This window comes from Myotis myotis, unplaced genomic scaffold, assembly GCF_014108235.1.
Source record: "Myotis myotis isolate mMyoMyo1 unplaced genomic scaffold, mMyoMyo1.p scaffold_m19_p_35, whole genome shotgun sequence".
Lineage (NCBI taxonomy): Eukaryota > Metazoa > Chordata > Mammalia > Chiroptera > Vespertilionidae > Myotis > Myotis myotis.
In genome coordinates, this window is record NW_023416341.1 from 421,354 (window position 1) to 447,873 (window position 26,520).

Consider the following 26,520-nt stretch of genomic DNA (forward strand, 5'->3'; position numbering starts at 1 on the left):
CTGAAAGGCAGGACAGGACTGCATCACCCAGGGCCAGGGCTGACCTGGAAATGCATCTCCCACCCTGGAGGCTGGCCAGGCTGGGCCAAGTCCCCAGGGCCAGCCCAGCCCTGAGGAGGGCGGGGGGAGGGTAGGGGCGGTGCCGGAGCCTGGCCCCAGGTGGCAGGAGTGGGCGGGCACCTGCTGGGCTCTGCCTGTGTGCCAGGCTCACTCGCCCATCACTTAGTCTTCACAGCCACTTTGTCATCATTTCTCCCTCGCCATCACCGCCCAAGGTAAGTCTGATGAACTGGTCCCTGAGGCTGAGCAGGGAACTGAAGCCCAGGGTTCTGAGACTTGCCCAGGTCCCACTGGGCTGACCTGGACAGACCCAAGCAGGAGAGGAGACATCCCTGCCTGTCTTCCAGCGGAGGACAGCCGCCCTGAGTGTCCCAAGGGACCAGGCCTGGTGGGGAGGACCCCTGTGCGCAGGCGGGTGGGGCAGAGCAGCTTACAGGAAGGGGAGCCAGGTCCCCCCCCCCCCCCCCCCCCGTGAGCGACACTTGCCGCCCCCCCAGTGCCCACCAAGCACTGTGTTGGGGGCAGGGTGGGCCGTGGGGTGGGCAGAGTGCGTGGGACTGAGGCCGGGCTCAGCAGCGGCTTCACATAGGTAGGGCCAGACGGAGAAGGGGCTGTGGACAGGGCCACTGCAGTCCCCCGACAGGGATGCCCCCCATGTCTGTCCGCATGAGAGCCTGCTGTGGGGGTTGGGGTGCTGGAATTTGGGGTCTCTGGGAGAGGAGCCTGCAAACCCCCTCCATGACTGCCCCTCAGAGATCCCCTGCTCCCCAGGCTCTCATCCTCACTCCTGGCTGACCACCCCCACGGCCCCCTCCCGGTCTGTGCACTCTCCCCAACCCCCACAAGGACCAGGACCCACCCCCTCTCACACACACACACACACACACACACACAGTCTCCATGGAGACAGCCTGAGGCCGCAGGGTCATACTACTGTCAGCCTGCGGATCCCCTGCCCCCTGCCCACCCTCCGTCAAGAAAGCCAGACCCTTGGCTCCTAGCCTCAGTGATGGGGGTAGTGGCGGGGGGAGTAGGGGCCCCTGGAGTGAGCTGGGTGGGGGGCTTACAGAGCAACTTGCCCTCATGTCCCCCCAACCGCTGGATCTCCTGAGGCCTCAGGCTGCGACTTTGCCAGGTTGACTCAAGCAGAAACTGGGCCGATGTTTGTTAAGTTCCAAGGGCGACACTGGGCAGCAGGAGGCTGCAGCTGTTCTGAGTCCTGACCTCCAAGATCCTCAGCACCCCAACCCCCAGCCTGAGATGCAAAATGCAGTCAAATCCTCCAGCCCCAGGATTAACGTGCCCTCATGGGGGGCTCTGTCCATGCAAAGTAGGGGAAGGCACAGGCAGGGTCCTGCCCTTTGCATGGTCTGGGCTCCACCTCTGCCACCAGGAGTGGGAAGCGGGCCTCACAGGAGGGTGGGGTTGGTGTGGCTCTTGGGAACCTGTCTTTGCTGTGTGCCGGTCCTGCTATCTCCCAGAAATGGTGAGGCTTTGATTGGGTGGGGAGGCAGAGCTACGGGTGGAAAGTTTCCTCTGCAGCTAATTAGCCCCTGGGGGCAGGGCAGTCTAATGGAACCTCATTAGTGGAGCCTCAGACCCAGGCCCTGCACCCCAGTACTGCCCGTGTGGATCTGGGGAAGCCTGTGGGGCTGGTGGTGCAGCCCCTGGGGACCTCCCCAGGCAGTGGGCTGTCAGTGTGCAAGGACGGGGCTCCCTCCTTTCCTGTGGGGGTCTCATTGGTGGGAGGGACCGCCTGGGGGCTACTGCAGGCTGGAATCTCCATTGCCTCTTCGTGTCCTCCAGCCCCAGGCTGGCCACTTCCGAAGCCCCCGACCCCATGGAGGAGTGGGACGTGCCCCAGATGAAGAAGGAGGTTGAGAGCCTCAAGTACCAGCTGGCCTTCAAAAGGGAGATGTCATCCAAGAGCATCCCTGAGTGAGTCCCCAGGACCCCAGAGCCTCAGCCTCACCCCACCCAGAGCCAGCTGTTGATTTGCATCTCATTTCCCTATCCTGTGCTCATTTGCATAAGCTATGATCAGACCCTCATGTGTAACACTGGGCAGCACTTGAGGGGCAAGGCGCCCACCTGCTCACCCCAATCTCCTCACCCACAGGCTCCTCAAGTGGATCGAGGAGGGGATCCCCAAAGACCCCTTCCTGAACCCTGACCTCATGAAGAACAACCCGTGGGTGGAGAAGGGCAAGTGTGCCATCCTGTGAGACCCTGGCCCCAGGCGCATGCCTTTGTGAAGAGGACAACTCGGTAAAGGTGTGACTTTCATAGACTTCCCGGTGCTCCCAGAACGCCTTTCCTTCCCCCTCTTCTCCTAAACTCAAAGGGGCCCCATGAGGCTCCCAACCAGGGGAACAATGGGCAGGGGCCCTGAGCCTGTCCCCAAGGCCCCTTTTCTTGGACTTTCCAGTGAGCTGACAGCAGCTGGGCCCTGGCTCCCTTCTGTCGCTGACTCCGTTCTCGGTGAGCCGAGAGCCCTGCCTAGGCTCCCTCCTGTTGCTTAAGTCCTACGCCATTCCTGTGTCACTGTCCCCAGCTTTAATAATGTCCTCTCAAAATCCAAATAAAAAATAACAGAGAAACCAACACCAAGGGGTCCAGTGTGGATCTGGGGACATCCAGCATGACCTTGGGGTGCCTGGTGTCGATCTGGGTGTCAGTCATGAACACTGGGGCATCTGGTGTGGATTCCGGGGCATCCGGTGTAAATCAGAGCATCCAGCACGGACCTGGGGTATCCATGGAGGAGTGGGGTGTCTGGTGTGACCCGGCTACAGCAGGTCCCTGATGTGCAGGTTGCGTCGCACAGCGTTGGAGACGCCCTCCTTGAAGCGGAACCAGACGTCGCTCCTGCCCACCGCAGTGCCCATGCGCTGCTCGACCGCGTCTGTCTCAGGGGCTGTGTTCTCTGTGGGGGCCACAGGGTTGGTCCTCTGCCCGACGCCAGCCCCGCCCTCCACAGCTCCCACACCCACCACACCTGCGCTCAGGGCTGCTGCTCTCCTGATGACCACACGGCCGAAGAAATCCCTCTCGGTCTGCAGAGGGTGGGTGGTCAGATTCACGGGGACAGACACATCGGGGACACTCCCTGCCGTGAGGGAAAACTCTCCCCGGGAGGATGGGCCTCGTGGCGCCTCCGAACCGTGGCCCACGGCCGAGAAGCACACACCTCTCCCAGCCCCTCCCCTCACCCTGTACTGACCCACTCAGCAAGTGTCCCCTCTGCCCCTTACCGCCCTCACAGCTGCCTGGTCCCTGTCAGGGCCAGGGCAGGAGGTGCCAACAGAACCCACCCTCCTGCCCAAGTGGGAACTGAGCCCAGGTGAGACCCGACCCTGCTGAGCAGCAGGGACTGGACCGTTAGGTGGGTCCCTCAGAGCTCAGAGGCAGCCTGTACCAAGGTAACAGCTCCACCCCCGTGCCCCCTTCCAGCCCCCAAACCTGGTCCTCCAGGGCTGCTTTCTTCAGGATGCGCTCCAGCCGCTGCTCGTGGCTGCGTGGGGTGGGTGGCTGTGCCCCTTTCCCCCCAGCAGCCCCCTGGGGGCCCTTGGCCTTGGGGGGACTGCCATCCACCTGCAGGAAGTGGATGTGATGAGAGCTGACTGGGCAGGGCCATTCCAAGGGCGGGATCCACCCTACGAGGCCCTGCTCTACCCCAAGCCAGAGGTGGGCTCACCTGGGGGCTGTCCCCATCTCGGGCCAAGGCCTCTGCCCGCCGCATCTTCTCCATTTCAATCTCACGGGCAATAAGCTGCTTGGCCTGGTAGGTGAGGGGCTTTCGGGCAGGCAGTTCAGGGAAGCGGCAGACCTCCTCCAAGTTCCTGCTCGGGGGTGGGGGGGGGGGGGGGTAAGGCAGCCAGGCACCTGCTCAGTAGTGATAGCAGCAGGGCACCCACCACAATGACTCCAAATGCCAGAACGAGAAAGCTGCAGGACAGGGACCTCCCTAGGGCTACAAAGGGAGGGAATGAGACATGGCAGGGCTGGGCTCAGGCTGGGCTTCGTGCTCAGAAACCGCCATTACTGCCTCCTTGCCATCGGCACAGAGAAACACCTGCATCCCAGACACTAGGGCCCTGACTGGGCAGCAGGACCCTAGGGCCAGCGCTCCATCCCCACAGCCATCTCAGGACAGGGGAACAGCCCTAGGGAGCTTGGGGGGGGGGGGGCTCCTGGGGAACACTGGGGCAGAGAGGTTCTGTAGTAAAAGCCTCAGGTCCTGGGGCTACCTATGCCCAACCTGGGGGCCCACATCACAGTCACATGTGGGCAGGAGCTGAGCTAGAACCGACACTCCCGCCAACCTCTGACAAATGGGAAACTGAGACTCACGCCTCACCAAGGCCATGCTTTTCCACTCCCGGCCCAGCCCCCCACTACCCTCATTCCAAGTGCTGCACAGACTCACGGCTCCAGCCTGTAGACATACTGCCCGTCAGGCGTGCGCTCCTGGCGGTAGGTTAGGCTGTAGGCAAGCATGGTGCCCACCAGGCTGCTCAACTGGAGCTTCTCACGCGTGCTGTACAGCTGCGTGCTCACCTGCCGGCAGGTAGGCGACAGGTAGGAACACTGAGCACAGCCAGGAACCCAGCCCGGCCAGAAGACGCACCCTCCTTCTGGGTGAGGCACTCACAGGGCGAAGCTTAGGCACGAGGATGTCCAGGAGCAGGCAGAGGGTGTCCAAGATGAGGGCCTGGGGCGCTGTTTGGTTGCGAGTGGACGGAGTAATACCTGACACCAGTGTCTGGATCAGGTTCTGCACCTGACTTGTCCGGTTCTGGGCCTGGGGTGGAGGGTAAACCAGGACCAGGTCAGCCAGGACCCCCAGGATCCCAGGCCTAGACAGGGGCGAGGGGCAGGGTGCAGGGCACACCTCCTGCTGGCTACTCGGGAAGGCGATCCTTGGCACATGGCTGGAGGCGAACAGCAAGTGGAAGGCCACAAGCAGGAAGGGCTGGTAGCGCAGCAACTGGAAGCTCTGGCTGTGGTGGGCGGCCTGGCCCAGCATGTCCTCAAAGGCTAGCCAGTCGAGGGCCGTACACACGGTACCCAGGCTGGAGTCCCGCAGCCGCAGTCGCAGGAAGTTGTCAAACAGGCCCTGTAAGTAGTGGGTCCCTGAGCCCCTCCAGCATCATGACCCCCCACAGCACAGGGGACCCTTCACTGCCCATCTGCCCTGCCAAGTCCGGGGACCAGGATAGCACCTGAGTGGCCACATGTGAGTGCGCACATGGCCCTGAGGGGGTGCCAGGAAGCCCACCTGCTGCCCCCACTCTGGTTTGACCAAGATCCTAGGATGTGCAGGAAAGAACCCCCCACCCCCACCCCTCCCTAAAGGGAGTCTATCCACCAGAACTAAGGGCAGAGCCCCACTCTCCTTCTACGTAGACGTCCCCTCCCCTCCCGCACTTGCTCTGCCCTCTGCAACCACGGGTTTCTGGATTTGCACCGGTCCCTAACCACTAACCCAAAGAGGCTTAGTTAGGGAGACAGCTTAGGCCGGCTTTCAGGGTTAGGGGTGCATCTCTGCCACCTGCTCAGGCCAAAATCCCTACCTGCTCTCTAATCCACATCCCCATTCCCGCAGCTCATGTCCAGAATCAAGCCCACCCAGCCCCCGCCACTGGATCAGGCTCCCCAGCTGCTGCCACACTACCCCTCACTTTGGTTCCCAACTGGTAGCCAGTGATCCCATCAATCAAAACGACCCCCCATCCCCACACCCAGCCCCCTGCCATGCTGGTGGCCATCCCCCTCCTAGCACCAGCCTCTCCTCTGGCCTCTGTGCTGCTCATATTCCCGAGGCCTCTCTGATGCCCTGTCTGCCCCACCTCATTCCCATCCCACCTGCTTCTTCTACAGCCTGGCACTATCTGAACTGTCTCCTGTTCATTGTCTGGGGACAAGGGAACACCCCCAACACGGCACCCTGGAAAAAGGTTCAGGGAGAGTACAGTTACCTGGACGACCTTCTCATGCTCGCCCGAGGAGGCAGCCACATGCAGGATATGGTAGAACCGCTGTGCAGCCATGGTCAGGGGTGCCTCGGCAGCCCGGTGCCCCAACCCCGTGAGCCCATCGCCCAGCAGGAGCGTGTGGGTGGGCAGAGCTGGGTCCTGGCCCACACGTCGCCTGCAGAAGGGTTGCTGAAGCTGGAGTGGAACCCCCACCCACTTTATTCCTGTGGGCAGCACCCTCCCGACTCGAGGCAGCCCCAAGGAGGCGGCAGTGAGGGAGGCTGAGGCACAGCCTTGAAAGCAGGGCCCAAGCAGCCTTGGGTTTCTGTTGGCAGAACGGGGGGTGGGGGGTGGGGGGGCTGCACACGCAGGGTTTATGTCCAGGGCTGGGGGCACCATAGGTATCCAGGCTGAGCCTGGCCCGCCCACTCTTTCTGCCCACCCCATCTACCTCTGGGCCCGGGGCAGCTGGAAGACCTCCTGCCACACAGAGAAGAGCCCCTTGCGCTGGTCCTTGAGGCCGACTCGCGTGGTCTGCACAGCCTGAACACTCAGCTCCCGCTGGCCTCGCCCATGCAGGAACTGGACACAGGGTGTGGGGTGTTGAGAGGTAGCTGCCCCTGTCCCACCCCCCCACAGCCACCTTCCGCCCGCCCACCTGCAGGGTGTTGATGCAGGCTCGGATGTCATGGTCTGTCTTCTCACAGAGGGCTGCTAGGGCACCTGGGTCGACCTGCAGGCCCTGCCGGAGGGAGATCTGCAGGAGGCAAGAGCATGGCTATCCATCCCCCTCTCAGAGCTCCACCCTGTAGCCTCCTCCTCCCTAGAAACAGGTGAGTAGCTGCTCTCATCCTACAGGAGACAAAAACTACAGATCCTGTAGTCTGATCTCGGTCCCCACTAGGGACCACCCACCGCCAGAGATCAAAGTGAACCATCACCCTCACCCCAGGACCTGGGATGGGGGGAAGGGAGTGGCAACAGCAGAGAGGGTGGTGCCCTGGATGGCAGAGGGGAGGGGTGTAGAGAGGTGGGGAGGGGAAGATGAGACCATGACAGGAGTCACGCCCACCCCGTTGTCAGCCATGCAGCCCCAGCCCTGTGCCCCACCTCCGCACCCCCACTGACCTCCTGCAGCCGCTGTGTGAGTCTGGAGGGCAGTATAGGTGGAAAGTGGAGCAGGAAAGCCCGCTGCTTCAGCTGCCGCAGAGAGGGCGCGAACCTGCCGATGGGCACAGGGGGTGGGGGGAAACCCTCAGGCCAAATCCCAGCCTCAAATCCACTGGGTGGCCAGGTGGGGCTAGGATGTGCCAGCCGAGGGGCCCTCTGCCCTCCTGTGAAAGCCCCGCCCAGTGGAGCACCCTCAGGCCCTCACCTTCAGAACCCTGCCCCACCCTACTCACTGGTCATTACAGATGCAGATGACTGGCCTCATCAAGAGACCCCCCTCTGCCCGCGGCCGCCGCCCCTCCCCCGCCAACGTGGCCTGGCCCCCCAGCTCTGCCTCCTTCGGGCCCTTGCGGTCAATGATGCTGAGGAGCACGTTGATGGCAGCCTGAGGGGACATGCGGCGGGTGCAATGAGCCACGGCCCAGATTGCCCACCTGCCTACCCACTGGCCAGGCACCCAGGAGGCCCACCGTGGGGGCCCCATCGATCTCATCAATAACCAGGCAGTTGGGCTTCCCACCAATGCCCAGCACCGACTCCATCTGCGTGGCCGCCTCAATGTGCGCGAGGAAGGCCTCGGGACTGCGGTCGTCACTGTAACCACAGAGCAGGGGAGGGGCGTCAGGGCAGCTGTGGCCGCGGCCAGGGCAGCAGCCAGTGTCCCTGGCAGGATGATCTCCCAGGCCAAGCTGCTGCACTGACACCTCGAGGCTACCCTGTGACATGACTGCTCCAAATCCCAATGCCCCAAGGACCCCAGTGTCCCAGATTCAACCAGACAGATCAGAACAGACAAGAGGCCCACAGGTCAGGCCTTCCCTTCCACTCACCTTGCATTCATTTCCACCACACAGTACCCCGCATGCCTTGCGATCACGTGGGCCAGAGTGGTCTTGCCCAGCCCAGGGGGTCCACATAGCAACGCTACCTACAACCAAGACACAGAGACAGGTTGCAACCTGCACCACGTTGGGGAGTATCTGACCCAACCACCAAGGCTGATAATCCTGTCCCATGAGGCGTGGTGCCAGGGAATGTCCATATCACCCCACACCCACCCTAGTCATCAAATGAGAACCCCAGCATGCCCATGGCTCAGAACGAGCATTTCAGAGAGAAAACCCTGAATAAAGAAAGTGATGGGGAGGACCTGATGGGCCACAGCCATTACTGACCCCTCAAAACCACTCACTGTCCACCACAATCATCCTTTGGGAGGTACTGGGCCCTCGAGGGACACTGACCTTACCTAAGTCATTAGAACAACCAACTCCCGTTCACATCACTGACTCCCCTCACCAACACGTCATCGTGCCCTCGGCCACGCTGAGGAGCACACTGCATGCCGTGTGGCCCCCGAGGTACAAAGGCACCAGCCAGTGCGTATAACCCCTGGGCTCAGAGATGCATGCCGTGCACAGGGGTGGGGCTCACTTTCTGCCGGGGCCGCCGGTTCAGGTCCAGCTCAGCCTCGAGCATCTCCTCCAACACCTGGTCGTGGCTTTTCCACTTGCTGGAAGCTGTGGCCTCCTTGCCAACCCGGGCCGGCTCCACACTGGGTCTGGGCTTCCGGGCCGGCCTCTCTCGGCCGAACACCACCAGGTCCCACAGCTTCAGCCACTTGAGGAGGCAGCGGTTGGTGAACTGCGGGAAGGGAGGTATTGCCGGGGAGGACCACCAGTGCCAAGGATTCCGTCCTGCCCCTCATGCTGTCCGAGGACACACAGGGATGCTGAGGCTGAGTACCAAGTGGCCCCCACTCATCCTCCTGGTGAGTGGCAGAGTGAGGCTCACACGGGGGCCGCATTCCCATAGCCCTGGCCCTGACCCCTCCAGGAGCCCCGGGGCACCCCGCCCAGGGGCATCAGTTGCTGAGAGCCCACGTCAGAGGTGACCAGCAGCATGCCGGCCCTGTACTTGCCTCAGTTTCCCCATCTACAACTCAGCAAGGCACACCAGAGCCCTGCTTTCCATTCCAACAGGGCTGTGGGCTGGTGATATGTTATCTGGCTGGATCCTGAATTCCCCCCTCCTGGCAACAAGACAGCCAGGCACACTTGAGCAAGTGCAAGGCCTCACATCGTCACTGAGCAGCTCCGTGTAGTGCTGGGGCGCAAATTCATCCACCCAGAGGCTGTGCTGGGCGTCCTCTTGGCGGTTAGCCGGCACCTCCTCGGGGGTCTCCTCTTCCATCTCCTCTGTCCTGAGGCTGAAGAGCATTGTGCCCTGAGCCGCCCGGCCTTCACCCCAGCAGGGATCACCCCCTGCCCAGAATTCAGGCGGGGGTTCCAGGAGCAAAAGGACCCACTACGTCACCTGTGCAGTGTCTCTGAGAGCCGCTGGGCCTCTTCGAGCAATCGCTGCCGCCGCTGGGCACAACAGGGCTTGGGATCAGGACGGCTCAGATGGCCAGTCGCCCCAGAGCTACCCCTCTCCTCCCAGCGAACCCCAGCAGGCCCCACCTCACTGTCAACCTGCTCCTTCAGAGAAGCGAAAGACACACCCAGCAGGTCCAGGCGGCCACGTCCACGCCACTGGGTGCCCAAGGAAGGGCTCTGTGGGGGAGAGAGAGCAGCAGTCACCTCCGGACACCCTCCTCGGTCACGGGGTTACCCATGACCCCCCCCAAACAATGCTCAGAGACCTAGGTGGCATCCCCCAGCCCCGGCCGGCCTAGAGATGGAGGAGTCCCCTCTCCCACTAAGGACGGGAGGAGCAAAAGCCACTAGGGAGGGGGCAGCTCTAGGAGGGAGGAGAAGAAAGTGGAGGGGGCAGAAGAAGGGAGAGAGAGGAAGAGTCCCTCCTGAACTGATGGCTGGAAGCCCGGTGAACTTCCCTAGGAGGAGCCCCCGGAGTCCTCGTGTGGACATGATTTCCGGGGCTGCACCAAGCCTGCCAACCCCACAGGGCGGCTGTGGCCAGCCTAGACACCCCCGTGGCCACACAGCACCCACCTGCACCCCCGTGCCCCCGGGGTCCGCCCGGAGCACCAGAAAGGCCCGGTCACCGCCCGTGGAGGTCACGTTGACGTAGTCCTCCAGGACAGGGGGTCGCCTCAGGACCGGATTGCGAGGGGCTGGCGGGGCCCCTTTGAGCCCCAGGTCCGCACCAGGGTCCACAGTCCTGGGAAAGGACCAGGCTGTCTTGCACTTTGCTTCCTGTTACCCTCAGGCAAGGAGCCAGGCTCCCGCTCTGCTGCCCACCCGCCCACAGGCCCACAGCCCAGGCCTTGGGACCTGGTCGGAAACACGAGACCCCTCCGATCCCAAGACTCTCGGACCCCCAGGCCACACACCCCTCGCCCCACAGCTCAGCGGGGACCTCAGGACTCGGTGGGGGGGTGATGTCCCGAGGAGGGGAGTCGGGAAGCGGCGGCTCTTCCATCTCATCCTGCCCGAAGTTCAGCCTCTTGACCGCCTCCAGCCTGGGCCGCTTGACCCCGGGAGCTGGGGAAACACACAGTCTGGGAAGAAACAGGTGCTTCCCCTGCCTTCCTCCCACCCCGGTGGGGGCCTCGACGGACGTACTGAGTAGGAGTCCGTCCCTCTCTGCGTCGGCGGCCAGCTGCCTCCTCCTGGCATCCCTGCGGTTCCTTGCGGGTCCACCTGGAGAACAGGGCGCCGCAGCGTCCCCTCCAGCAAGGGCCTCCTCGAACGTCGGCCGGACCCTGTCCCTGCAGGGTGACCGGGCCTCGGGCCCTGCAGGGAGAAACGATGCACAGCAACCGCCTCGGGTCGCGCTGCCTGCAGCCGGCGCTCCCGGTCCCCGAGCAGCCCTCCCGAACGCCCGGGGCAGGCAGGCCGGGGCCCTGCCCGGCTACAAGCGACAAGGCCGCGCCCGGACCCGCGCCCACCTTCCAGCTCCGCCAGCACCTCGAGCTCGTCCGCAAACTGGCTGTGGAAGTCGTCCTCGACGCCGTGCAGCTCCCGCTCGTAGTCCTCCATGGCCACGCGGGCCCGCCGAGCCAGCCGGAGTCACCGCCGGCTCCGAAGCTCCCGCGCTACAGCTGCGCGCCGCTCCCGCCCCCCGCGCCCAGGCGCCGCCAATGTACAGTCGGCGTGTCCTGCGGCGCTCAGCCATTGGTCGGAAGGCAGGGCAGGGCGGGGGCGGGGCTGCGCGCGCAGGTAGGGTGGGGCCGAGTCAAGGCTTGGAGTCCGAAAGGCAGGTCCCAAGAGCTCGCTATTGGTCCACACGGCTGCCCGTCTGGGGGCGTGGGCGGGGCTCTGCGGGCAGGCCGGACCTGGAAAGAAGTGGTTCCGTGGCCCGAATGAGAAGTCCCTGGGTCGTGGATCGCGAGGTGCGGGAACGCGGGAGCTGGATCGGAGCGGGTCAGCGGCATCGGGGACCTGGACGGCGCGGCCCGACTGCAGGTCGGTTCCAGAGTGGGCGGGGGCGGGCTCACCACCGGGATCCACCGAGAACCCCTTGGCCCATCGTACCCAGGAGGTGGGGGCTTCCGCGGAGGGGAGGTAGGGAATGGTGTCTGCATGGAGGGTAGGGGGGCGAGGGTGAACTCCGCCCCTGCACTCAGCGCCCCCCCCTTGCACCCGGCTGCCCTGTGCCGCCCCCGGCTGCGAGGGCCGTAGCAGCCCCTCTCCTCGACCCCTCCCCACTCAGGAAAAGGCCCCTATCGCGCGTTCCTGGTCTGTTGGGAAGGGTCGGTGGGAGTGGGTTGCAGAGCAAGACTGTTTCTTCCAAGGCCTGGGTCTGGCGGGGACTGTGGGACTGCCCCACGTCCAAGCAACACTGGCTCCCCTCACCTTGCCACACTCCCACCCCAGTTGCCACTCTCCTACGAGGTTCAGGGGTGAGAGTAGTCAGGAGCCCAGTGGGTGCAGGCACATAGCAGGTGCATGTGTTTGCCTGATACACAGCGTTTGTGGCATCGGACCCAGAGCTCTGGAGAGCAGGGGTTGTCTGCCCGAGCTGGGCGTGACCCTGACATGGGCTGGTCACCCTATGAACCACATGCTCGCCCTGCATGCAGGCCCCACCATGGAGCCAGGCAGTGTGGAGAACCTGTCCATCGTGTACCAGAGCCGTGACTTCCTGGTGGTGAACAAGCACTGGGACGTGCGCATTGATAGCAAGACGTGGAGGGAGACCCTGACCCTCCAAAAGCAGCTGCGGCACCGCTTCCCCGAGCTGGCTGACCCTGGCACCTGCTACGGGTTCAGGTACCTGGGAGTGCGGCAGAGGGAGCCCAAGGCGGCCTCCGCGGCAGGGAAGTGGCCGCCCCTGACCCGGCCTCTCCTGTCCCTTTGCTCGGTGCCAGGTTCTGCCACCAGCTAGATTTCTCCACCAGCGGAGCTCTCTGCGTGGCCCTGAACAAAGCAGCTGCAGGCAGCGCTTACAGGTGCTTCAAGGAGCGGCAGGTCACCAAGGCTTACCTGGCTCTGGTAAGGCCTGGCCAGGCCTGGGGCATGGGGGCTCCAGTGCTCAGCCCACATCAGCAGGCCCTGAGTTTCAGGTGGGCTCCCCTGACCCGCAGGTTCGGGGGCACGTCCAGGAGAGCCGGATAACCATCAGCTATGCCATCGGCAGGAACAGCACAGAGGGCCGGACCCACACCATGTGCATCGAGGGCACCCAGGGTACAGTGGGCAAGGGGGCAGGGGCCATGGCACATGTTTCATCTAAGGGGACCTTGTGCTGATGTGACCTGGGGCCCGGGGCTGACCCAGGCAACCCTCACAGCCTCCCTTCCTCCCCCGCAGGCTGTGAGAACCCGAAACCAAGCCTCACGGAGCTGGTGGTTCTAGAACATGGTCTCTATGCAGGCGACCCCGTCTCCAAAGTGCTGCTGCAGCCCCTCACAGGTACATTCAGGAGCGGGGCCAGGAAGCCTCCCAGGCTCCTCACTCCCCGCACCCTCCCCACACCCCCACAGTGTCCTGCCCCCGGCATGCTGGGTGCCTGGTGTCAGCATCTCCTCAAGCAGTGCACTGCAGTGTCCCCGTTAGATAGGAAAGGAAACAGGCACAGAGGCAGAGTAGCCTGACGGGGGCCACCCCAAACATTGCTGGCAAAGCGGATCCTCTCCCACACACTTCAACCTGCGGCTCTTGCCCTAGAGGTGGTCTTGCTGGTCTGGGTGTGAAGGCAGTGGGGAGGCGGGCCTGAGGTCTCCAATGTACCGAGTGCCACCCTGGCCCTGCCCTCGCCAGAGGTGACCCCAGAAGTTGACTTCCATTCTAAGCTCTTATGTCCTCGTCTGTAGCAGGAAGCAGGGAGGGTTATTGCATGTGCCGCTGAGTTGGCAGCTGGGGACAGTGACATGAACGGTGGGTGGTGGTCAGGGAGTGGCACCCCTGCCTCACTGGCCCTCTCTCCCCACACAGGCCGGACGCACCAGCTGCGTGTACACTGCAGTGCCCTCGGCCACCCCATTGTGGGGGACCTGACCTACGGGCAGGCCTCGGGACAGGAGGACCAACCGTTCCGCATGATGTTGCATGCCTTCTACCTGCGGATACCCACCCAGGCCGAGTGTGTGGAGGCCTGTACACCAGACCCTTTCGTGCCCACCCTTGACGCCTGCTGGAGCCCTCACACCCTGGTACAGCCGCTGGACCAGCTTGTCCAAGTCCTGCGGGCTTCCCAGGACCCTGAACCCACAGAAGGGGACCCTGGGCCCTGCAGCCCCTCCACGCACCTGCCCGGGCCAGGCCGGCCCCCACCGCCCCCTCCCCGTCCCCCGGAGACAGAGGCTCAGAGGGCCTCATATCTTCAGTGGCTGTCAGAGTGGACACTGGAGCCAGACAACTGAGAGTGTGGGCCTGATGTTTGGGTGAAGACTGGAACCTCCAGGTGGACGGGGACTGCGGGCCAGAACCCTAAGCCTATCCGGAGGCGGAGGTGTCCCAGCCACAGAGCACTGACCCCACCCCAACTATAGCAGCCAAACCTGAAGAGGGACCCATGGCCAGCAGGGGGAGCCAGGCCGCCACGATTATGGAAGGATGAACTCAGCGTGGTAGGACCAGCACCCCCAAAAGGAACCAAGGCCTGCCAGTCCTCCCCAGACACCTTTCAGACTCCAAAGCTTTACCCCCAGGGCTTGTCTGTAGTCATGCCCTGGGGTTGCCCTGGAAAAGGACCCGGGCCAGCCCTTGCTGGGCCCCTTGTTCACCCCCAGAGCACCTGGCTCCTTTACTCTGTTCAGACCCTCTGTGCCATCACCCCAGCTTGGCTGAGCCCTCTCTACCTGCAAACCCTGACTGGTCCCCTGCCCGGCCAGTCCTGCTTTGTGCCTTGGCTTCTGCCAAACTCTGCCCATGGGTCTCCCACCTCCACCCACATCCTAATCATCACACATGGGGGTGGGTCGGGGCCGTCCCTTCTGACCTGATGTAAGTGCTCTGGGGGGGCCTCCCACACAGCCCCTGGTTATCAGACCTTAGCCTAGGAGCAAGGGCAGCCCAGCTCCCACCTCCTCTGTCCCCTACAACACGCCTACATCATTCCAGCTGCCGCAGGGCTCCAGGACTTAGAATAAAGGCTCAGTGACTAACCCTGTGAACAGCCATGAATACTTCTGATGTGGGAGTTACAGGGGAGCCCAGACTCCTGCACCAGGTAGGCCTCTGTTCCCACCCCTCCTGCAGGACCCAGGACTGACCTCGAGGTCCTGGCTGCTACCCTGTACCCCTATGCAGTGGGTACACTCCTGCCCTGGTCAGAGGATCCCTGGCCCTCCCAACAGAAAACATTGGAACATCCAACTAGTCTCACCAGCGTCCCTGATAGAGCTACTACCGTGGCCACCATCATACTGGTCTTGGGGCCTTCCACCGTGTCAGAACGCCACGGGAGGGCTGTCGCCTGGGCCACCAACCAGCCTGAGGTCACATGCCACATCCCTGCACCCAGCTGGGCCAGACCCCTCCTCTCACCAGGTCCTGTCATGGGGTTCCTGGGCTGGACCCACCTGTGTCAGGATCTCAGTGGGATGGAGCCAGAAGCAGCCACCACAGGGTCTCTGCAGAGGTGCATCAGTTTCCTCATCTGTAACAGGAAGGGCTGGAGCAAACCAGAGGGGCCCACAGGATGCCCACAGTGGTCACCCAGACAGTCAGATGGTTACTGTGGTTACCCAGTGTGACTGGCGCGGTGCGGTGGGATAGCATCACCAGTCCCCATCCCAGCACACCTGCTTCCTCGTTTTCACACTTGCTGAACCTTCTACCTGAGGACACATCACCTTGCTGAGACCTGCCCCACCTTTCCCCTTCTGCCCCTGCCTCCACCCATACCCGCAGGCCCCCCTACAGCACACACAGGTTTTCAGCCTGGCCACAGGGTCTGGTCATGCTTCCCACTCACTGCTGTGTGGCCACAGGCAAGTTGCTCAGCCTCTCTGAGTCTGAGTTTCTTCCTCTGTGAAAGGGGCACGGAAGCTGGGCCATGAGCCGAGGCCGACTCACTGAGGGAGGCAGTGCTTGGAAGAGCCGGGCAGGCTGTGGCTCTACAGCCCAGCAGGTGCTCTGTTGCTGTGGTTATTTGGGCCTGGGGCTGCCCTGGAGGCTTAGCCTGCACAGGCCAGCATGTGGCCTCCTGTACTCGCTGGCTGCTTCCTGCTCCCACCCACTCTGAACTGTGGGAGTCTCCCGCCCTGGAAGCAGGAAGACCCCACCACTGTATGACATCCTACTCCCCCAAAATCCCTCACTGTGTAGAGCCCTCAGCCAAAACCTGGACTCCCATGGGGCCTGTGCAGGACCAAGAGCAATCCCCCCGGCTGTCAGCCCGCAGGCTCAGGCAGTGCCTCTGCTTGGCCGTGACGCTGGCTTGCTGGGCACAGGCGGCCTGTGACGCAGGTGGCGGTCATCAGGCCGCTGAACCCGGGCTGTAGGCAGGTCGGGAAGTCCCTCCTGTGATCACCCTCCTGTTCAGCCTTGGAGGTCTGCTTGGTGGACTGGCCCCAGAGCATGCGTGGCACACGCTCCACCATCCAGGCTGCCCACCTGGTGCCCACATGCCCTCCCTGCTCCTGGTACTCAGGGGTGTGTCTACGCCTGCCTGGCTCTGCTCCAGCACCCACAGAACAGAGACACTGCCACACACATCACCAAACCTCGGCACCACACTGAGTCCACGTGTGCCTAACGTCCCTGCAGGGGGCACACATGCACAAAGATGTGCATGCTCCCAGGCACACGCAGACAGGCACCTGTGTGCACACACAGACACGCACACACAATGAAGGCAGAGGTACCTGTGTACGAACGCACATACAGCCCTCGAGGCACAGCCCCTCATGGGAAGGGGTTATGCTGCGTGGCTGCCAACCATGCGCTCAACACCTCACTCTCCCGGGGCTGAGGAGCAGGTGCCACTGTGCTGGGGCCCCAGCGGCCAATATAGTAGCGTCACCTGGCACAGCTCCAGCCCCGCCCCTACGCCGCCCGGTGAGCGTCACCGCAGGAGGGGGTGGCTGCACAGACAGGGTGCTGGTGAGGCGTGGAGGTGAGCGGGGACCCTGGCGCTCCAACCCTGCACCACCCCGGTGCCCCAGGGCTCAGCTGCAAGGACGGACATGCTCAGCGGGCTGAGACAGCTAGGGTCTGCCACCTGGTTACAACCCTCCGCATCCAACCGCCGATGCCTGGCTCCAGAGCACCACCCTCCACCAGAAGTTCTTTGTGCTCAGGTGAGGGGTAGGGGCCAGGGTGGAGGCCATCACCAGCTGGACCCACAGGACCAGGCTTCTAGTCTGGTATCTGCAGGCATGGGCAGGTAGCTGAGCCTCTATTATGCCCCCTGCATGGGGAGTCACCTCCCTGTCTTGCTCCTGGTCCATGTGGAATCTGGAGGCTCCCTGGTACCCCAAACGGTGAGCCTGTGCAAGGCGGTGCCCAGGAGTGGACAGTGTGGGCCAGCCTCCCAGATGTCCGTCACCTCCCAGGACCTGAGTCCCCGAGCTTCACAGCTTTGGTCTCCCCCATAGACAGGCCTGCCTGGGGGGTGGGAGGGCGGCACTGTGGGCTGTGTCTGTGACCAGGACTTAGGCCCAGAGAAGGGTGGAGAGCTGCCTGGGCCGCCCAGATGTGGGAGTGAAGCCATGGCCGCTCCGGGCAGGTTGGGAAGCCACCAGGTCTCCCCCAGCGACCTGTGGGGACCCGCCGGGACTGCTGCCCCCTCCCCTGTAACTGTCAAGGGATCTGTTCATTGGCGACACCACAACCCAAGCCACAGCCGGTGGGTCCCCTGAGCCCCAACTTGCGATAGGAAAGGCCCGGCTCCCCCTAGAGCAGCTCCCTTTTGTTCCAAAGATGCTTGTTGGTGGGGCTGTACCCTCCCCAAAGGCAGAGAGACGCAGCTGTAGCCCGGCTCAGGTTGCCTGCCCTGCAAGGCGCCCAGCCTGCGTGACGCCGGACAGAAGCCCTTCTTGTCTGTGCCCCTCGGCCAGGGCTGGTGGGGGGAGGCGGTGGGGCCGCCCTCATCACTTCCTGTCTCCTCTCCAGCTTGTCCTGGACCCGCTGCTTGTGACCCCAGCGCCTTCCGTGCACCGCGCACAGCCATGGGCCCCAGAGCAGGTGATGACGCCCCTCAGGGCAGGGGCTCGGGCAGCAGGACGGCCGATGTGGAGAGTGTTCACACTCCGGCCACCGTGTCCTCCCAAGCCTGCGATCGGGGCCCTGCCCCAGGATGCCCCCCGGCCGGCTGGGGCTCAGGGAAGGGAAGGAGAAAGACAGGCAGGGCACTGGGCCTGGGGGGCCTCGAGGGGACAAGGAGAGGTCACAGCTAGAAGGGGCTCAGGTCGTGGTCGACCCCATTCCCTCTGTTTGAGGGTCTTGGGTCTCAAACTGTGAGGACAGAGCCACAAGGATAGAAAGTACAAGTGCATTGGTACATACAGTCCACACGTGCACATCTCATCACACATGTGTGAACATTGGTGGGCACATGTACAGCCCATCACATATGTTTGCACATGCTTCCAGACACAAAAATACACACACCACCAGCTGCACATAGGTACACATCATCACATACATGTACACTGCCATACCACCAAGTATGCATTGTATTGGAATACATGCCACCACGGACATGTATACGCCACCACACACATGTGCACATCACATGTACATGCCGTTGGGAACACACACATGCAGTGTCAGACAGACACATGTACAGTCAGACACACACCACGCTCAGGCCTAGGCCGCTACACACAGGTGACCAGGGCCACATGGCGTCCGAGGCCTCCATGTTGGACGCAGGATCCCTGGGCAGACCCGCGCTGGACCTCCCACGCTGGACCTCCCACGCGTGCTTGCCTTCAGCAGGGCTCAGCCTTCGAGGGGCCAGAGCAGCGGTTCTCAACCTGTGGGTCGCGACCCCTTTGGCGGTGGAACGACCCTATCACAGGGGTCGCCTAAGACCATCCTGCATATCAGATATTTACATGACAATTCCTAACAGTAGCAACATTACAGTTATGAAGTAGCAACGAAAATAAGTTTATGGTTGGGTCACATGAGGAACTGTATTAAAGGGCCAGAAGGCTGAGAACCACTGGGCTAGAGGCTGCTGACGGCCTGCTCTGTTCCAGGCGCCCTGGTGAGCCGGGGCCTCATCCTCTGCGTGTGGCTCACTACTCACCGCGCTGGTGCCCACGCTGAGGGCTTCTCCCAGGAAGGGCTGGATGCCAGCAGGGCCGACCTGTGGGCCAGGTGAGTGCCCTCCCCTCCTGCAGCTGATCCCCTGGCAGGCCTGGAGGACGGGGTGGGTGAGAAGGAGGGACCACCTCCAGGGGCTGCAGACAATGACCAGGCATGGCTGTGGCGGGGCCCCCCGACTTCTGGCTCTGAACCAGGGCCTGGCCATCACCCACCCAGGTCCAGGTCACTCATCCACCTTGCCCGCAAGTGGCCCAGAGTTCAGTGTCCTCCATCAGAGTCAGGCGGCCAGGCCATCAGAGCTGGCTGGGGCTAGGATCCCTCCTGAGCCCCCACTGCTCCCACTGCTCCCCTCGGCCTGGCAGGCGATCACGGCTCATCCTGAGTCCCCATACTTCCTTCCTTCTAGCCCGAGGCTTTGCTGCCCCCTCAGGCCCCAAACAGACACTGCATTGTTTCCGTGCACTTTGTGGGGGGGGCGGTTCATGCCTAGGCTGGCTGTCCTCTCCTTCCCTGGGGAGTTAGAGGTCAATGATTAGCCATCAGTTGACTGACCAGAAAAGGCTGGAGGCCCAGTTGGACCACTGGACCCAGGTTAAAGCCCCAGTGACCCCTTCCTGGTCACGAGATTTATTACTCACACCATGAGGAAGGCTCCGCCAGGAGAGGAACTGGCTGTGTTGCCCAGCAGGTGCCCAGGCTACATCTCCTCCAAACCCTCAGCCATCGCTGGGACCGGCCTTGGGAGGAAGCAAACACCCAGCCTGGGCCTCCCCTGCTCACAGCTCAGAACCTGAACTGGGCGCTCACAAGAGGGCGGGGGGGGGGGGGGAGATGCTGGAGTCCCGCCTGTGCCAAGGCCCTGCCTGCCACACTGCCTGTGTCTCACTCCTTCGGTGTTGCGAGTCTAACCCCCATCCTGCATGCTGCCGCCTGGGCTGCCACTCCCGCCCCCACCTCCTCCTTCACCACCTGCCTCCTCTGCTCAGTGCCAACACCTCCCTCCTGCAAGGCTTCCGCTGCCAGCCAGCCAGCCAGCTGTCCCGGGACCACCTTTCAGCTCTGATCAGGAGGATGGCATCGCAGCAGGTGCTCCTCAAAGCCTGGCAGGTAAGAAGCCCTGGTTGGCATGAGTGGACTGGCGTGTCCAGGGCAAGAACAGGCTCCCAGGAGAGGCCCTGGAGATGGGTAGGAGGGAGAGTGTCCCCGGCAGGGACACAGGCCAGCAAGGGCCAGGACCGTTCGGCCGGGACGGTCTCTATGCCAACCTGCCAATTTCACAGCCACCCACGAGGCATCTCTTAGGCCAGTGGTCGGCAAACTGTGGCTCGCGAGCCACATGCGGCTCTTTGGCCCCTTGAGTGTGGCTCTTCCACAAAATACCACGTGCGGGCGCGCATGTACAGTGCGATTGAAACTTCATGGCCCATGCGCAGAAGTCGGTATTTTGTGGAAGAGCCACACTCAAGGGGCTAAAGAGCCGCATGTGGCTCGCGAGCCGCAGTTTGCCTGCCACTGTCTTAGGCTGACTCCGAGGTGACAGAAGCCTGCCCACCCCCCGTAGGGCCCACTTTGGGTTGTTTCTAGGACTTCTCGGCCAGTTGCCCACAGACCCCAGCCTGTTTTCGGTTGGGTGAGGGCTTGTTCACCTGGCCTGCGCTGGCCTCTTTCTGACTCCCTTGGGGTAGATCTTCCAGCCTGCTGGCCTTCCCCCTGGGCCATGAGAGGGGGCCGGCTGAGCCCACCTCAGCTCACAGCTGACCTAAGCATGGCCTTCCCTGAGTGGAAGGAAGGAAGGAAGGAAGGAAGGAAGGAAGGAAGGAAGGAAGGAAGGAAGGAAGGAAGGAAGGAAGGAAAGAGGGAGGGAGGGAAAGAAGGAAGGGGGAAGGGAGGAAGGAGGGAGGGAGGGACGGACGGAAGGAAGGAGGGAGGGACGGACGGACGGAAGGAAGGAGGGAAGGGGGGAGGGAGGAAGGATATCCATCATTCTCATTACAAAGTTAATATAAATCTAGTAATAAAAGGAAGGAACACACACAAAAATAAAAGAAGAAAAACAACTACCAATAAATTTGAAACGACCTCAAAGGAGGCCAGGCCGGACAGGAAGTCGGGGCAGGGGTGGCACTGGGATGAGCCTCCATGGTGCAGGGGGCGGGGTGGACAGGGCCTGAATGCCAGCCCGGGATTGGGGGGGGCTAATGTTCAGGCTGGGCTTGCCCCTTCTGGGGCCATTCTGATGTGGCGGTGGAGGCAGGCAGAGGAAGACATCAAGTCCAGGTGACACAGAGCAGGCAGGTGGGAGGAGGGAACTGGATGGATATGGGGCCGGACATAGGGGTCTTGGGCCCAAAGGCCTAACTGAGGGGGAGTGTGACATGGCAGAGAGGAAGGGGCTGGCGAGGGGGTGAGGCATCATTCGCCCGACCCAGCTCAGCTGCCTGGCCAACCTGGCCGCCCTGCACGGCCTCCAGAGTGACTTTCCGCTGCACCCACCTGACCTGCTGCTCTTCTACAAGTGAGTGCACCCCTCCCCCAGCCCCTCCCAACATCCGGCAGACTGAGCATGCTTCCTCTGGGTCCTGGGGACCCCAGCTCCCCAGGGGCACCTGGGCCACCCCGGAGGACCCCTGGCGGGCCCCGCCCTCCCAACAGCCCCCCACCTGCCTGCAGCCTGGGGCACGTAAAGGAAGCCGACTGCCGGGCCTTCACCGGCCGTGCCGCCCAGGGGGACACCGAGCTGCTGGCCAACCTGCCTGACCAGAGGGCCGCCCTGCAGCACTCCGCCTTGGCCTGCCTGGTAGGCCCTGGGGCGGGACAGGAAGGGTGGAAGGGACCTGGGGCCGGGCCCTCGCTGACCTACTGTCCTGCAGGGGGTGTCCCACCCACCACGGCTCAGCGCCTCAGATCTGCTGCTTCTCGGGATCCTGGTGTGCGACATGGAGGCGTCCAGCATCGTGGCCTCGGACCCCCACGTGCTGCAGAACCTGCAGCGCTGCCCCCGGCTGACCCCTGCCCAGCAGGCTGCTCTCAACACACTGCTGACCAGCGGGAGGACCGTGCTTGGGTGGGTGGGGCCCATCCCCTCTGCGAGGCCTCCCTCCTGGAGCTGAGACGAGGACAGCCTGGGGTTTGGGCCTAAGAGCTCACTGAGCTCCACAGCCCCGCTGATCTCCCACTTCTAACGTCGCTCACAGCCTTTGGGGCATACAGGTTTGGGGTGCTGCCAACACCCACTGGGCGCCTCAATCCCCTGCCCTGAAGCCTGGTGGGAGAGAGTCTGGGCAGGCGAGGGGGCCCCAGCAGGGCAGGCTCTGGGAACTGCACACTCCAAGGGCTGGGTGCTGCTCCAGACCCAGCCCCCCCTTCCCGCACACCAGGCCCCCTATCTCCTGGAACCTGGAGGGGTTGCAGGCTCTGGGACCGCTGGCCACCTACATCAGCTCCAGCCTGTGGATGCAGGTGCAGGAGGTAGGATGGTGCCCTGGGGTGGGGAGCGGGAATCGAACTGGCCCTAGACACAGAGAGGGGTATCCAGCAGACCCTCTAGGCCTGAGGGCTGACCATACAGCCACCCAATGCCTGAGCGGTGCCCCCAGTTGCTGCCATCACAGAGTCCCTATCTGTGGGATGGGAGGAGGAACCAGGTGCCGGCGGTGGTGTCTTCAGCACCCACTGCCAGGCCGTGGGCCTGGACTTCTTTGGCAGCATGGTGGCTGCATGTCGAGCAGGGCGGCTCAGCCAGCGTGACATCAGGCACTTTGTCACCAGCTTCCTTGAGGCCAAGGCCAAGGCCAAGTTGATGTCCTCACGGCCCAAGCGGGGCACAGGTCAGTGTGGCCTCTGTGGCCTGGGGACACTACTCTGGACTCCTGATCCCTGGGTGGGGGCACCCAATACATGGCCACACCTGCCGCCCAACCTCCTGAGCTTGTGTCCAGCATAGGCCGACCGGTCAGAGGCAATGAGGCTGGACTTCTGGGCCAGGGCCGGGTTGGAGGACAAGGTCAAGGTCAGGTTGGACTTGGTTTACCCTGAGCCAAGTTCTTGGCTAGGGGTCAAGCTTGGGGAGAGAGCCCAGGGTGGGTGAGGGTTAGCAGTGAGGTGGAGCCTGCCGTCAACCCCGCCCCCAGCCACAGGGCGACCCTGCATCCAAGGCAACATCACGGCAGCCACGCTACAGGATGACCTCTTCCTGCTTCACTACGACTGCTCCCAGCTCGAGTCCTGCCTGGGCAGCCGCGTGCTCAGGGCCAACGTGGACCGCCTGCTGCAGCACCCACTGCCCACTGAGTGTCAGCGCGTCGTCAAGGCCAAGTTGGCTCGGGTACACTGAGACTGGGTGGAGGCAGGTGGGTGGTGGGCGCCAGGGCTGGGCCTGATCCGCTCGCCTGCCTCAGATCTACCCAAGTGGCATCCCGGAGGAGCAGCTCCGGCTCATCGCCTCGCTGGTCTACCTGTACTCTCTCGTGGAGATCCGCCAGTGGAACATCACGTCTAGGGACACCGTCATGGCCCTGCTGGCCTCGGACGTGGCCCTGGAGAACCAGACGGAGGTGAGGGCAGGGCGGGTGGGGGGAGGTGGTGCGGCTGGGAAGTGGGGGTACCCGCGGACCCTGACCCCAGCATTGCCCCCAGGCCATCCTGCAGAAGTTCCTGGACCACAAAGGCACCATCACTAGCGCCCTGCTTGTGGCCATTGGGGGCTCCCGCCTCTGCTGGATGAGCCCCCGCCAGATCCAGGCCATCCGGCCCTCGGAGTTCCGGTGAGCCGACCAGCGACGCGCGCTGCACCCTGGGTCAGCTCACCTCCTCACCCCGCAGAACTGGGGGGGAGACGGAGGCTCAGGAGGGGGCTGGGCCAGGCCAACGCAGGCGTGTTAGTTTCCTACAGCTGCCAAGCTGAGTTGTTGTTTTTTCATTTATTTTTGGTTAATCCTCACCCAAGGATACTTTTTCCATTCATTTTCAGAGAGTAGAAGGCAAGGAGGGAGCAGGAGGGAAAAGAGAGAGAGAGAGAGAGAGAGAGAGAGAGAGAGAAACATTAATGTGAGAGAGACATATCCATTGGTTGCCTCCTGCACTCACCCCACAACCCAGGTATGTGCCCTGGACAAGGAATGGAATCAGCAACGCTTCGGTGCGCAGGCCAGTGCTCCAACCACTGAGCCACACCCTCCAGAGCTCAAACTGAGTCTTACGAGAACAGAGATGTATTCTCTCACCGTCCGGAGGCCAGAAGTCTGGAATTAAGGTGTCAAGAGGGCCAGGCTCCCCTTGAAACTTCTGCCTCATCCAACTTCTAGTGTTGCTGCCAAACCTCGGCCTTTCTTGGCTTACGGCCTCATCACCCTCTCTCTGCCTCCGTCATCAGCATGTGGCTGTCTCCCGCCCGTGTCTGTGTCTACCTTTCCTTCTTTTATGGCACCAGTCGTTAGCTTTTGGGGCCCACCCTGATTCAGTAGGGCCTCGTCCTACTTTGATGGCATCTAGACGTAGGAAAGAGCCTCTTTCTGAAAGAGCCAAACAAGATCACATTCTGAGGTTTGGGGTGGAAAATAAATTCTGGGGAGACACTGTCAGCCCAGCAGAGAGGGCAAAAGGGTAGCTGCGGTTTAGGGAGCGAGGGCCAGGCCCAGCCCACCGTAGGAGGAGGGCTCCCAGCCTGCCCATCCGTCTCCCCTCCCCAGGCTGGCCGGGGCCCTGGATACCTCCTCCTGCCCTCAGAGCCGGAAGAACCAGCTCTTCTTCAAGGCCCGAGAGGCCTTCGGCAGCACCGGGCCCACCGCCGCCTACTACGACTTCGTGCGCCCCTACCTCGGTGAGACCCCGCCCTGTGTGCAGACCCCCGTCCTCCAGAAGCCCCCACCCCTCTCACCACCTCCCTCCTCAGGCGGTGCCCCCACAGAGGAGCTGCAGCGCCTGGCCCAGGCCAACGTCTCCATGGACATCCACACCTTCACCAACCTGAACCCCTGCGCGCTGCAGGTGGGTCCTGGGGGCTGGCCCTGGGGGGCGGGGGCAGGCTGGCCAACCCGGGGAGCCCTAGGCCACAGGTCCAAAGGCACCCCAGAGTGGGCCCCGGTCACTTCTCCAGGCTGGTTCTGCCACACCTCACCCCTGCTCACTCCCTGGGTAAGCGCTGCCCTGCCGGGTCTCCCCTTGGTCCTAAAGCTGGGCCCCCACTTCCCTTGAAGAACCTCAGTGTCAACAATGTGAGAACACTGCTGGGCCAGAACGTGGGGGACCTGCAGAAGGCACGCAGCCACCCAACCATCAGCTCCTGGCTCCGCAGCCTGAACAAGTCCCTGGACGAGCTGGGCCTGGACACGGACCCCGCCAGCCCCACCAGCCCCACCGGGACTCACAGCAACGCCCCCTGGACATCCCATCTGACTTCCCCAGGGGAAGGGCCTGGGAAGGACGCCCCCACCTCAGGTACAGCCCCACATCCAGCCCTCCCCTTGGCAGGCCTTCCCCTGCCTCTGCTTGGCCTTGTCTGCCCAGGGCCCCATGGACCCCAAACTGCTACTTGCGCCCAATCTCATACTCTGTTGGCCAACAGTTTTTCCATTTGCCCCTCAGTTGACATTTGGGTGGCACTGGCTTCACCCTGTATCACCCACTGAGTTACCGCAGGATACAATCACCTCCTCCAAAACCCACTGATCTGCAAGAAGTAGAGGCCAAAACCCAGGGAGGGGGAAGCTTTGAGATCTTTGTTGGGGCCCAGAAGAGTGGCCACACATGGTCTTCCCCGCCCAGAGGGATAGCGAGCCTGGATCCCAGAGGGAGGGGGTGCCCCAGAGCCGCGGGAGGGTCCCGGGTGTGGCTCTCAGCAAGGACTGATGCGTACTCTCTCCATGTTGCACCTACAGGCAGCCCACCAGCCCACCTGGGGTACCTGCTACTTGCTGTGGCCCTGCCCTCCAGCCTCCTGTGGCTGCTGTATTGGGGTGCCCTGGGGCCCTGTTGGGACTCACAATGTCCTCTGAAGACAGCGCTGTGCTGGTAGGTGGAGCCGGACAGACGCCAGCCCAGGCGAAGGTGCAAGCCCCAGGCACGGAAAACCTCAAACCTCGCCTAGGAGCCTGCCCACACCCGGCTCCCAGGACCTGCAGCTGCACTGAGGGCCTGGGCAGAGCTGTGACTACGGGGTCACCGGCCGTGCCCGCTGCGGGAGACATGCCCCTCCCTCTGGTCTTCTTCAGGACGAAGAACTGGGGCTGGGGAGCGGGCTCCATGGCACTTACTCTGCGGGTTTTATGCCTTTCTTCTTTTACTTTGCTGATTTTAATAAAGGACAAGGTGATCCTCCTGCGTGTGTCCCTTTGCCCTGCCCCCAGGAGGGGCACAGAGACCCTCTCCGCCATCTCCTGAGGAGTCACCAAGGCCACCCTGGGTTTGTTGGCCTGGCCTCGGGGGAGACGGGGCAGCGGAACAGCATCAGGAAAGCCCAACCCCCACCTCACACTCCCCTCCTCCTGCCTGGAGTCCCTGCTCTGCTTCCCCTCCTTTCCGTACAAACAGAAGGGCTGCAACTCAGGGCGTCACCGTCCACAGGTTCCAGCCCGCAGGCCCCCACCCCTGAGAATACCACCGCCAGCCAGCCCCTCCTCCTCAAAACACCACAGCCACTTGGGCCCAGGACACCACGGCTGTCAACCCCACCCTGCCCCTCCAAA

General features: G+C 63.0%; 4 protein-coding genes across 5 annotated transcripts; 3 read left to right on the forward strand and 1 right to left on the reverse strand.

Annotated features, from left to right (window-relative positions):
- The first annotated feature begins 1,900 nt into the window (after positions 1 to 1,900).
- GNG13 (G protein subunit gamma 13) lies at positions 1,901 to 2,285 on the forward strand. Its single transcript, XM_036303220.1, has 2 exons — positions 1,901 to 1,998; positions 2,180 to 2,285. Exons 1-2 carry the CDS (start codon positions 1,901 to 1,903, stop codon positions 2,283 to 2,285), a joined length of 204 nt encoding a protein of 67 aa, XP_036159113.1.
- A 314-nt stretch (positions 2,286 to 2,599) lies between these two features.
- Positions 2,600 to 11,215, reverse strand: CHTF18 (chromosome transmission fidelity factor 18). Its single transcript, XM_036303219.1, has 22 exons — positions 11,062 to 11,215; positions 10,736 to 10,906; positions 10,504 to 10,654; positions 10,163 to 10,331; positions 9,671 to 9,763; positions 9,525 to 9,577; positions 9,288 to 9,417; positions 8,643 to 8,852; positions 8,039 to 8,136; positions 7,679 to 7,802; positions 7,442 to 7,593; positions 7,167 to 7,260; positions 6,697 to 6,795; positions 6,490 to 6,620; positions 6,042 to 6,213; positions 4,955 to 5,179; positions 4,715 to 4,864; positions 4,490 to 4,620; positions 3,758 to 3,902; positions 3,523 to 3,654; positions 3,059 to 3,116; positions 2,600 to 2,986 (listed from the first exon to the last, which is right to left on the reverse strand). The coding sequence occupies exons 1-22, from the start codon at positions 11,150 to 11,152 to the stop codon at positions 2,850 to 2,852; spliced, it is 2,916 nt and encodes a 971-aa protein (XP_036159112.1). The 5' UTR covers positions 11,153 to 11,215; the 3' UTR covers positions 2,600 to 2,849.
- A 213-nt stretch (positions 11,216 to 11,428) lies between these two features.
- On the forward strand, positions 11,429 to 14,822 carry RPUSD1 (RNA pseudouridine synthase domain containing 1). 2 transcript variants are annotated; one of them, XM_036303226.1, is made up of 6 exons: positions 11,429 to 11,578; positions 12,196 to 12,385; positions 12,484 to 12,607; positions 12,700 to 12,802; positions 12,926 to 13,027; positions 13,550 to 14,813. In XM_036303226.1, the coding sequence occupies exons 1-6, from the start codon at positions 11,476 to 11,478 to the stop codon at positions 13,975 to 13,977; spliced, it is 1,050 nt and encodes a 349-aa protein (XP_036159119.1). In that variant the 5' UTR covers positions 11,429 to 11,475; the 3' UTR covers positions 13,978 to 14,813. The 2 variants fall into 2 exon arrangements, with proteins under 2 accessions (XP_036159119.1, XP_036159120.1); XM_036303227.1 differs by lacking the exons at positions 12,196 to 12,385; positions 12,484 to 12,607; positions 12,700 to 12,802 and having other exon boundaries at positions 13,550 to 14,822.
- A 1,802-nt stretch (positions 14,823 to 16,624) lies between these two features.
- Positions 16,625 to 26,144, forward strand: LOC118652900 (mesothelin-like protein). Its single transcript, XM_036303154.1, has 16 exons — positions 16,625 to 16,860; positions 17,675 to 17,746; positions 18,769 to 18,889; positions 19,825 to 19,945; positions 21,268 to 21,353; positions 21,509 to 21,635; positions 21,709 to 21,902; positions 22,216 to 22,306; positions 22,518 to 22,665; positions 22,969 to 23,162; positions 23,236 to 23,391; positions 23,474 to 23,601; positions 24,526 to 24,656; positions 24,729 to 24,823; positions 25,033 to 25,273; positions 25,714 to 26,144. The coding sequence occupies exons 1-16, from the start codon at positions 16,812 to 16,814 to the stop codon at positions 25,848 to 25,850; spliced, it is 2,091 nt and encodes a 696-aa protein (XP_036159047.1). The 5' UTR covers positions 16,625 to 16,811; the 3' UTR covers positions 25,851 to 26,144.
- The last annotated feature ends 376 nt before the right edge of the window (positions 26,145 to 26,520 follow it).